An 11,893-nucleotide genomic window follows, 5' to 3' on the forward strand; every position below is an offset into this window, starting at 1 on the left:
TCAGCACCTTGCAGGAAGAAATTAACAAGGTTACATTTTCATTACCACTTATTTTTGCCATAAAAGAGGAAAAATGGACATCCTTAGGAGTAAAATGAGGAAACTGAGTCAAAAGTGATTTTATACCACAATTCTATATGGGTCTATGTCAAAATAAGCCCATTAAGTTGAAGGAGGCCTGTGTGGATAGAGGACCTTAGCTCTATCAATGTTTTACATAAGGTCTGGAGGGAAAGGAGAATATAGAGATTTCTCTCTTAAGTCATCACCTAGAGAAGCTGAAGTGGAAATAGGGATTCCTGTGACCCTACCAAAAGCTCTAACTGTTCTTAAAAAGCTTTTAAGATATCTTGTTGAAATATTGATTCTTGAAGTTAAATTAGGACTATCCTTTCTGGCATTACAGCCAGCACCATTTACGGAGTAAAGGGTCCCATTATCCCCCCTTTAATTAACAACCATATCACCCGGTGTTGTTTTGTTTGTTTTTTTAAACAGCGTTGGTGTACTTCAACGGGAGGAAGAGAAGAAAGGAGTGGCATTCCTAAGCTTCACTATCATCTTTTATTCTGTGCTGGGTACCAGTTTCAGGCAACCCTCCAAAACGAGTAGACAACATTGGAAAAGGACTGATACGAGCAGCACAGGATAAGGAAAAATGAATGGAATGGAAAAATGAAGAGACACAGAAATGACAGGCTGAAGATTAACATATATTGGTGCCTTTACTGGGAACCTGCCTTCTTAGCTTACCGCGTCAAAGAAGAGGTAGGTGGGATTGAAAGTATGTTTTCCTTTACATGTATACAACCTTTTTAAAATGTAACATACCATCAAAAAAATGGAAGACTCACTTGTTTCATAAAAGTTGATCCTATCATCCATCTGATCAAAATATCAGTCGGTTTCTTTTGTATGTCTAGCGCAATATCTTTTTCCATGTCATTCATAAAGCCTGTCATTTGTAAATTCACTTTTAACTCAGTCTATCCATAGAAGCAGATATTGCTGTTGACATTGTTAATATTAATTTTTGACTTCATTCCTCAAAAGCATCCTTCAATGTTTCCAGAGATTATTTTGTATCATTCTGTAACTGTTAGTCAAAGGTTTACGGGTTTTCTCCTTCAATTTAAATCTTTAGCTCTCTCTGGTATCCAATTTTTAAAATCTTATTTAAATTTTTTTTTTAAACAAAAGTATTTTCTCAAAGGAAGGATTTTCTCCACAAACTGATTCCAAATTTATCTGGACCCCTGCAGCATTCTAAAATCAAAGCTTTAATGCATCTTTTGATGTTTTTTTTTCCAAAAATAAACTTGTTCTTAATTCTTAACCGTGTAATTAAAACTTTATTTTATTCAGGATTGAATGCAAAATGACCCAGTGCTTTCAAACCTGTCACCCAAAGGTTTGTAATGGCTAAAAAGTAGTTAACAAACTATTTCCAAAAGAGATTAGAAAAGGAAGTATGCAAAGTTAGTGTCCTTTCAAAGGTGCCAACCCATTTTGAGCAAGATAACTATTCCCTCAATTGAAACTGCTTAAAACCTGCTGGAGACAACTGTCTTGTAGTCTTCTTAAAAGGAGCAAATATATGGAGCACTTGTGGGTGATCCCTAGTTCTCTCCTTTATCCAGAAAGGTTCGAAGAGCCAGTCTACTCATTGGCTCTTCCTTCTTCCCTGTGGTGGTCAGCTCTGCTTTTTTTTTGGAATTGTCTTTGCTTCGCCATTCTTTTTTTCCCCAGAGTCTCAAAACTCTTAAGAGAACCCCTGTAACAAATCACTAGCTCCTGAGAGCAAACTCTTAAAAGAGTTCTTATCTCAAGTGTGAAATTGCTCACCATCTAACAGAAAATTGTCACCTGTTATTCAAATCAGGCTTAGTGCAGGAAATTAGAACAACATGACATGACAACCCATTTTTTTAAAAGGGATCCAGGGCTGATCAGGGAAATGACAGGTCAGTCATCTTGGTGTATAATTGGCCATTACTTCCCTGCACTGCAGCCGGAATTGAATCTCGCTCATACGGAGACAGAGAATGCTTCACCGCAACTACCCAATTTTGGCATCTCCACCACAGCCCCTGGCTCCTGTTGAAGGCGGGAGTGATCTGTGCACCTTTGTGTCAGCAGCAACGTCCCATGTGATGCGTGCTCTGCAGAAGCCCTGCAAGAGGCGACCTACTAAGCGGAAAGTGAATCTCCGGCGCTTCCTCCAAAACCAGATAAGCAGGTACTGTTGGAATGGTTTCAGTCTCCCTACCTCTGGAGTAACCAGACCTGTTCTAAGCCCACTGTAGGAAGTTAGCACCCACCCCTCTCCTAGGAAAATGAAATACTTTAGGATATATTTAAAAAAGCAGAATATTTCCCTAAAAGAGAAGTAGAAACTCAAAAGCAGAAACTCACCTCAGAAGCAGAAGCTCACCCCACCTTTGTTAATGGGAGGGCCATTAAGGACAGAGTATTCTACATAACAAAGGCCTCTACCCATCTCACCACCTGGCCTGGGAAGATTGCATCAGCCAGCACTCAGGTGTAGTCTAGCTAAGACCCCCGCCCCTGGGAGTTTGACAGCCAATGGGATGCATTTCTTACACAGGAACAGGAAACACTTAAGGTGGGGCCCAACAGAGGGTATCAAACCAAGAGTCTCTCAGCATCTTGGCCCTTCTTTTCCTTCACCCAACATCTTGAAGCATGTGATTGTTCTTTTCACTTTGGAGTTCCAAGCCATGTGGTCCTGTCCACCATTAAGCCAGCTTTCCAAACAGCCTCCATGTTTCCAGTGTCTTTTCCCCCACTTGGAACTTAACCCAGAGGGATATTTCTTCAACACCACCATCCTAAAAATGAACAGGGACCTTCAAGGTCTGTGTTTGTCCCAGCTTGTTGGTGGAAGAATGATGTCCCCTATGCGATTTAGGGGGTGTAATATTACAGCGTCTCCCAAGCAATGCTTTCAGATTGATTGAGCCCTTAGCTCCAAGAATTCCCAACCAACACAGGCCTCTAAAAGTTCTAGCCATCCATTTAGCCTCAGCAACTCTGGAAGGCTTCAGGTTGGGGAAGGCAGTAGTAATCCTCTTTATACCAGGCTTTATGTTTTTAATTGTGTTTTGGAGGGGAGGCCCACAAGGATATCTTTTTGGCTTTGCAGGGAATTTTTTTTTTTTTTTAAAGCACAAAAGCTAATGTCTTATTTTGACACAAAGAAAATGGAGAATGAATGGCCCTGTATTTGTTCTTATGTTATGAAAAAAGGGCCATGAAATGCAGCAATGAAAGTGTTGTGTATGGGGATGGGTGAATTTGAATGGCATAATCTTGGCATTGTGGCCAGCAATAAAATGGAGTTTGAGAACATGAAATGGTCTGCACCTGATCACTCTTACTTTTATAAGTACTTAGTGATGATGTACTTCACCTATACATGTAACTCAGGGCCACAATTTAATTCCTGTTGCTCCACGAGCCAGTTATTAAGTGAGGTACACCTGATTTTACCAACTTTTTTAGTCATGGTGAAATACAGCAGTATTATGATCTGTGAAGGATAAGCGGAGACCTAACAGCAAAATTCAGGTTTGTTTAAGTTAATCCCTGTTATTGTGTTGAAGTGTAACACTTTGTTCTACAGGTTCCTGCCATTCTCCCTCCCATGCAATACTCAGATATCGCTGCTGATGTTGTTAGTATTAATTGCCTCATTTCTAAAAAGCACCTTTCAATATTTCCAGCATTAGAATATTTTGTGTCATTCTGTACCTGCTATTCAAGTTATCTACTGTAGGAAGAAATATCTCTCTGGTTCAGTTCCAAGCTAGGAGAAAGCCACTGGAAACATGGAGGTTGATTGGAAAGATGGTTTATTGGTGAAGCAGAACCACATGGGTTTGTAGTTCTGGTGCAACTGACCACATGGATTTGAGGGGTGTGTGTTATACCTTTACTTGGGTTTAGCACTTGAGCTTCCTGTTCCTGTGTAAGAACATGTATTCTATTGGCTGTTGCCAGACTCCCATGAGGCCATGTAGGGGTTATGTAGGTTATATAGCTGATTCTATAGGCAATGTACAAATCCTAAGTGTTTGAGCTAAGTTTGTTGAAGTTTGGACTGCTCTGAGATGATGCAATGTTGATGCAATGGCTTATGTTCTGAAAGGGTGTTGGGTAATTCCTGTTGTAGTTTAATGGTTTTTGTTTTGTTTTGGCTCTTGGGTGAGAGTATTTGCTTATGAATAGAGCTATCTAGATACTTGTCTTCTCTCAATAATCTCTTTATCCCTTAAGTGCTGACATCTGCTGTGGGCTATTAAGGAAAGTGGGGATTGCTTTCTGCCTCTAAAAACATTTCTCCATTCCTCCCTTTAGGAAATATAATAATCTGTCTTTTTTTTAGTATTCCTCTAAATATTTCATTCTTCTGAGAGAGGGTATGTATCTTCCCACACTACTCCACTGCAGATAATTTTTAACATTTCGTGAATGGTTTTCACTCCTATAGGAAACCTCACCGCTTTTCTCTTTCCTTTCTGTCCATCTCCAGAAGCTTTCTTGACATTGAAACTGCTACTCACAGCTTGGCCTCCTCCATCCTTTCGCAAGAAGCTCTGGCAGTGCCTAAGATATCCCAGCAAAAGACCCCTCTGAAGCCCCCCTCATCCCAGCCAGTCCAGACTCCTCCTGCCTCTTTTTCAGGCATAGCAGAAGCTTTTGCAGCTCCAGACCCGATCCCTAGTTGGTGCCTCTCCCTTGAGTCTCTCATGTCAGAGCCTGATGAATTTTTTGAACCCATTGCCAAGGAGAACTTGCTTGCCCTGGATGCATTTGGTTCAAACCATCTGGGATATGATACACACCCCAATTCACAGTCCTGTGTACTTTTGACAGCCTGTGGAAATCTTCTGGAGCCCACTCCAGCCTACTCTCCAATGTCTCATCTCTGCTGCCACTCCAAAGACAACGTCACCTTCTGCCTATGACATCCACATGCCCTTCTGAGTTGTGGGCATAGGATGGTTCCCACACATACCACTGTTTGCAGAGGAGGAAGAGATAAAGAAGAAAAATGGGAGAGGAAGGAAGGAAGGAAGGAAGGAAGGAAGGAAGGAAGGAAGGAAGGAAGGAAGGAAGGAAGGAAGGAAGGAAGGAAGGAAGGAAGGGCATTTTCAAATGTAGCCTCACTTTGGTGACAAGAGAACAGCAACCTCTCTGCTGGAGAATTTTGGGACATGCTTTGGTATTAAATCTCTGCTATGCTAATCTTCTGTAGCGGGTAGAAAGAAAAGCCTTGAGGAAGAGAAAGAAAAACCACACTAAAAAAATAGTCCAGATAAAAGAAATCTGAGTCTGGCTCCAAATTGTAATCTGTGAAAGCATCTCAGATAAGAGTTCTCATAAAAGAAACCCATTCTGACTTCCAAAATTCTGTAAAACTGCTTTATAATAGAAGTACTATTACCTGCATGACATTGGTTCCTTAGTCTGGCTTACCTTGAAGGTCTGACATTTTCCTGTGCCCTTAAGGTATGTTGAGATGCCAGCTTCTGGCACTTCCTAGCCAATGGCTACATTGGATGAAATTTTGGAGAGCATCAGATTGAAGAAGGCTACACACTACAAACTGAAGAAACCGTTACACAATCTCTAAAGTCAGCTTATATAGTAGGGTAATAAAATTACCAGGCACCCCCCCCCCAACTACCTCCTATCTCATTTGGGAGGGAGGGAATCATACAACCCAGAGGCTACTCACCTTACATCATTATTCCACCACTGCAATATTGGATATCCAAAATATTGTCCACCAGTGGCCCAAATAAATCCACTCCTCTCCAGAAAAATTGTGCTATTCATGATACATACTTTTTCCATGTCAGCCTGCTCTGTCGTAGGAAAAATAGTTTATTTGTGGTACCTGTGTCTCAGTGAAAGCCAGTTTACTGTAGAAGTTTAAGAGATTAGGAAACGGAGAGTCCCACCTTAAGCAATCAACCCTCGGCCACGTCCTCTCTCTTGGCCCTAAAAAGAAGAAGACAAAGGCAAGGCATTGTCAAAAATCTGCAGGGACTCGTTGCAAGCAGCCATCCCTTGGAGATACACACAAACACAAGCACACACAGAGGAACATACGCATGTACATTTGAATTCCACCTGGAAAGTGCTGAATATAATGTATGTACTATTTTGTTCCCTAATTTTTTCCCAAGAACCATATGATAGGGCAAATGACCTATGTGAAATTCCTCCTGGAAGGTGGGGGGAGAGAGAGAGAGAGATTCTGTATCAGATGGTTGATGTCATGATTAAATATTTGCTTCTTTCTGCCACCTAGTGGTCTGATCAATATTATGTGACATCCCACCACGGTACCACATTTTAAACTCTTTTTAAGCAAGGATTACATGGAATCAAATCAGAGGTGAAACCCCTTAGTGGTTTGCAAGAAGGTTTTAATTCTTTACGGAGGTGAATGACATCTGTTAAGTTATGGAAGAAATTAAATGAGGTTATAAATGATGTGAGCATTAAAGTCAGCTGGTTTTCCTTGCTTATACAGATCCACTTATGACTACAACTGAGCCAAAAATTTCTGTTGCCAAGCAAGAATTGCTTACATAAGCTGTTAAGGGAGTTTTGCCCCGTTTTGCAACCTCTCTTGTCCCTGTTATTAAGGGAATCATTGCAGTTCTTCAGGCAGTAACACGGTTGATAAGGGAACCTTGCTTCTCCATTGACTTTGCTTGTCAGAAGGTTGAAGGAGGTGATCACATGACCTCAAAAAGCTGCAATTGTCATTACTACATGCCAGTTTCAAAGCATCTAAAGTTTGATCATCTGAGCTTGGAAATGCCCTGATAGTCATTAAGTGTGAAAAATGGTTCTAAGTTCCTTTTTTCAGTGCCATTGTAACTTTGAATGGTCACTAAATAAATGGGTGTAAGTTGAGTATTCCCTGTATAGTGTAGCTATAATTTCCCCTTCTTAGCCATTCTCAAGTGTGGCAGAATATTGGAAACACCACCTAAAAGTAGGCATTGTACAACAGGCATTGTAACTGAAATGGGTCTCCCCTACTCTCATTTCTCATTTCCCCCTAATCCACAAAACTCTCATCAAATCTACATCATTCCCCTTATTTCTTTATATTTTTCTCCTTTTTATTTCCTCCTTACTCTGAGTCTTGGTAATGGGTGGAAAATTAACTCTGCTAAGTTGAGGCTGATGTGCAATTTTTTTTATAATTCAGGTAGTCCTCAATTTATGACCACAATTGAGCCCAAGATTTCTGTTGTTAAGTGAGGTTTGTTAAGTGATTTTTGCCCCATTTTACAACCTTTCTTGATTCAGTTAAGTGAATCGCTGCTATTGATAACTTAGCAACCCGGTTGTTAAGTGATTTTGGCTTCCCCGCTGATTTTGCTTCTCAGAAGGATTTAAAAGGGGATCCCATAACTCCCATGATTCAGTTGTTAAGTGAATCGCTGCTATTGATAACTTAGCAACCCGGGACACTGCAACGGTCATAAATATGAACCTGTTATCAAGCATCTGAATTTTGATCACGTGATCATGAGGTTGCTGGAAAGGTTGTAATTGTGAAAAAGTCACTTTTTTCAGTGCTATTGTAACTTTGAACAGTCACTAAGCAAACTGTTGTAAATTGAGGACTGCCTGTACTTTGGTTACATAGCATAGCATATATAGCATACATAGTTGCTGATCCAGTTCTACAAGGGAATTATTGAGTCTGTCATCTGCACCTCTATAACGGTCTGGTTTGGTTCTGCCAAACAAGACAGACACAGACTTCAACAGATACTTCAGACTGCAGGAAAAAAAACAATTCCTACCAACCTGCCTTCCATTGAAGACCTGTATATTGCACAAGTCAAAAAGAGGGCTGTGAAAATATCTACAGATCCCTCACATCCTGGACATGAATTGTTTCAACTTCTACCCTCAAAATGACATTATAGGGTACTGCACACCAGAACAACGAGACACAAGGACAGTTTTTCCCCCAATGCCATCAGTCTGCTAAACTAGTGGTCCCCAACCTTTTTTGTACCACGGCCCGGTGCAAAATGATCCACGGACCGGTAACGTGAGACTCCACCGCCATCAGGACGGCTCTTTGTTCGAAGCCGACCCCCCCTCTTCGACGAAACTAAGGCACGAGGACTCCTTCAGCACCCAAATGCTGCTTTCCAACTGATGACCGACAAGCTCACCTGGAAGCACTTTCTCAAGCTCTGTCGAAACAAGATGGTGGCGCCCAAGCAAAATAGGCAGCCCGGTACAAAATGATCCACGGACCGGTACCGGTCCGGGACCCGGTGGTTGGGGACCACTGTGCTAAACAATTGTCAAACTATTTACTAACTGTCCCCACAACATTGTCAAACTATTTACTAAGACTGTATTACTATTATTCTTCTCATTCTTATTACCTATCTCCTTTTACTTATGACTATACCCGTGTTGCTTGTATCTTTATGATTTATATTGTTTTATTTGTTTCCTAGTATGATTTGATTGCTTATTTAGTATCCTATGACTGTCACTAAGTGTTGTATCTTATGATTCTTGATGAATGTATTTTTTATGTACACTGAGAACTTAATGCACTGAAGACAAATTCCTTGTGTATCCAATCACACTTGGCCAATAAAGAATTCTATTTTATTCTATAGCATGAATGCTTCCTTCTTGATTTATATTTATTTCTCTATTCAATGTGCAAGGTAGGTAACAATATAACAATATAATACAAAGTATAGGACACATTCAGAAACGAATGCAGGTAGTCCTCAACTTATGACTGTAATAGAGCGTGCCTCTTTATAGTTGTAAGTGGTGAAGTTCATAAAGTGAACTTACTGTCACATTCTGTCATTCAACGTCAAGAAATGCAGACAGTGCAGTTCAGTGTGACACTTTTTCTCTTGCAAGCATGAAACCCAGCATGGAGTGACCAACAATGAAGAAATAAAGTCCTTCTCTGCTCAAATGTCAGCCCTGGGATGGCTGCTGAACCAGGGGCTGATACTTAAAATGACTTACCCAATTTTAAGACTTTTTAAAAAATAGTTCTTATTAAGGAAATGCCATGGTTGTAAAGCAGATCCTACAGTCATTAAGTGAATGCTACAATTGTAAAATGACTGCCACAGTCATACATAGCAGGACCATGCCAAAGGCCTTAAATGTGGGTTGGTTGCCAAGCCACCAAAATGTGGTCACGTGACTGGGGGAGGTGGCTATTGGAACATCGGAACTAGGTAGTAAGTATCTTTGGGGGATCCATTTTAACTTTGAATGGTCACCAAATGAGTGGTTGTATACCTGTGGTGGGATTCAATTTTTTTTTACTGCAGGTTCTGTGGATGTGGCTTGATGGGCATGGCAGGAGAAGGATACTGTAAAATCTCCATTCCCACCCCACCCCTGAGGGAAGGTTACTGCAAAATCCCCTTTCTTTTCCAGCTCCGTTCTCCTGTGCAGGGCAACCAAAGACCCAACCGACCAACTGGGACTGGGGAGGTAGAGAATAGATGGGGGCAGGGCCAGTCAGAGGTGGCATTTGCCGGTTCTCTGAACTACTCAAAATTTCCACTACCGGTTCTCCAGAACTGGTCAGAACCTGCTGAATACCACTTCTGATGTGCTCACGTTAGTATTACTTTGCTAAGCCTAATATATCTGGATGGCCCCCTGTCCAACTATGCTTCTGGGGATTCCTTATTAAACTTTGGGGGCTGACCTTAACTTGTACCCTGCTTTTCTTGACTTCCTGAAAATTTATATTCCTTATATAAATAAGAAGCAAAGAAAAGGAAACACATTTTGTAAAGTTAAGAAACTAGGGAGAGAAAAAAATAAAACTATGCTAATTTTTAATTTTTACATAAGTAAATAAAACAGAGAAAAGATAGGAGACCCTTTGCTAGATGGGCTTTTATCTGCTGACAGAAAGTGTTTCTGGCTTTCATTCAAGAGCATCCATGTACCATGGGTGAATGTTCCAGAGTACAGTTCTAGAACCTAAAATGACCCAATTCCTTGTTCTCAGTATTGTTACCCCTCAGGCTCTCAGCTCTAATAATAAATTGAACTTTTTACTCAACTATAATCTACTCTACTAATATAATTTGTCTGATAAGCATCTTAGGGCCATCTAAATGGATTGAACTACAATTCCCACAATTCATCAGTCTTTGGCCATACTGGCTAATGCTGATGGGAGTTCAAGTCAAGCTTGCAGGCTGCATACATATTTTGCACAAGGAAGGAAGCTCCCCAAAAGCCAACGAACAAATCTCTCTTCTGCATCCGGATTCCACACTGGCCAAGGAGAAGATAAGTCAGCCCCTCCTGACATCTTCAACGGTTTCTCTTCCTATCCAACCATACAAATATGTTTGAAAGTTAAACCATGAAACCATTCCATAGGATGTTCAGGGGTGGGAGGCTACTGGTTCTGCCCGGCTCTGTAGAACCGGTAGCTCTGAAGAGCAGCAGACATCAAACCGGTTCTGTGTCTGCTGCTGTTTTGGCCCACCCACCTGCCTGGGCTCTCGGCTGTCCTTTATTTCCTGCTTTTTCAACCTCAGCTGCTTTGGGTGGCACAGCTGAGGTTGAAAAAGTAGGGGAAAGGGGCTTTTTCGAATGCTGCGCACCCCACACGCAGCGCTGCTCAGCTTTCCGGGGAGCTCAGCAGTTTGTTAATTGCACGTGCGCTTTGCACGCGTCAGGTGAACATGTGTGTGAAGCATGCATGCGCGCACGACACATAGCCACTGAACCAGTAGTTACATTGGTTGGATCCCACCTCTGAGGATGTTGCATGCATTTCGGGAATGATATTAAAGTTCTTTTGATCCTTCATTCTAAGTTGTTCTCAGAAAGGGTGGGCAGTTACAAAGGAAAGGTATATCTGGGGATATCTGGGAAATTTCTAAATGAGACATTTGTTAAGTTAGTTTTACCCCATTTTATGACCTTGCTTGCCACAGTTGTTAACTGAAGAATTACAGTTGTTCATTTTCTAAAAGAGCAAGCTTTTTTTAAAGCACACCAAAGGCCAGACAAGGAATAATGGATGGAAACTGAACAAGGAGAGATTTAACCTGGAAATAAGGAGAAACTTTCTGATAGCGAGAACAATCAACCAATGGAACAGAAGTTGCCCTCGGAAGTTGCGGGAACGCCATCACTGGACACTTTCAAGAAGAGACTGGACTGCCATCTGTCAGAAATGGTGTAGGGTCTCCCGCTTGGGTGGGGGGGTTGGACTAGATGACCCATAAGGTCCCTTTCAACTCTGATCATCTGTTTATCTGTCATGGATCATTTAGTAACATGGCTGTTAAGTCAATGTGGCTTCCATGTTGACTTTGCTTGTCAGAAGGTCACTAAAGGGGATCACATGACCTGAGGACACTGCAACCGTCATAAAGATGAGTCAGTTGCCAAAGCATCTGAATTTTGATCGCATGACCACAGGGCTGCTACAACACTTGCGCAGGGGTGGGCTTCAAAAAATTTCAGCAAAGGGTTACTGGAGGAGCGTGACCACGGTGGGCCTCCTGCACCACAACTGGAGGGGTGGGGTTCCCCTCCTCTGGCTCTGGAGGTTTTCCTCCAGCCACTGGGAGGGCGAAAATGGCTTCCCTGGGCTCTGGAGGCTCTCTGAAAGACAGAAACTGGCCCATTTCTGGCTTCCCCGAACTCCCCGGGGGTCCACTTTTCACCCTCCCCAAACCTCTGCACTTACCTGCCTCCAAAACGGGCATTGTGGGGGCTCATGGGAGGGGAGGGGTGGGCCAGGCAGGAGTGGGATTTGGGGGGTTCCCCAAACTGCACAGGATCTTAGCTTGGG

At 41.9% G+C, this 11,893-nt stretch overlaps 1 protein-coding gene across 1 annotated transcript; it reads left to right on the forward strand.

Annotated features, from left to right (window-relative positions):
• The first annotated feature begins 2,045 nt into the window (after positions 1–2,045).
• On the forward strand, positions 2,046–4,991 carry CZH19orf85 (chromosome Z C19orf85 homolog). Its single transcript, XM_026711788.2, has 2 exons — positions 2,046–2,239; positions 4,556–4,991. The coding sequence occupies exons 1-2, from the start codon at positions 2,046–2,048 to the stop codon at positions 4,989–4,991; spliced, it is 630 nt and encodes a 209-aa protein (XP_026567573.1).
• Positions 4,992–11,893: the final 6,902 nt, after the last annotated feature.

This window comes from Pseudonaja textilis, chromosome Z (assembly GCF_049901715.1).
Source record: "Pseudonaja textilis isolate UNSWEBS1 chromosome Z, rPseTex1.2, whole genome shotgun sequence".
Classification (NCBI taxonomy): domain Eukaryota; kingdom Metazoa; phylum Chordata; class Lepidosauria; order Squamata; family Elapidae; genus Pseudonaja; species Pseudonaja textilis.

Excerpts from the sequence above, each read along its gene's own strand:
- CZH19orf85 (XM_026711788.2), top strand. The coding sequence starts at position 2,046 with ATGCTTCACCGCAACTACCCAATTTTGGCATCTCCACCACAGCCCCTG. Across the intron at positions 2,240-4,555 it reads CTCCAAAACCAGATAAGCAG|AAGCTTTCTTGACATTGAAA; the intron begins GTACTGTTGGAA and ends GTCCATCTCCAG.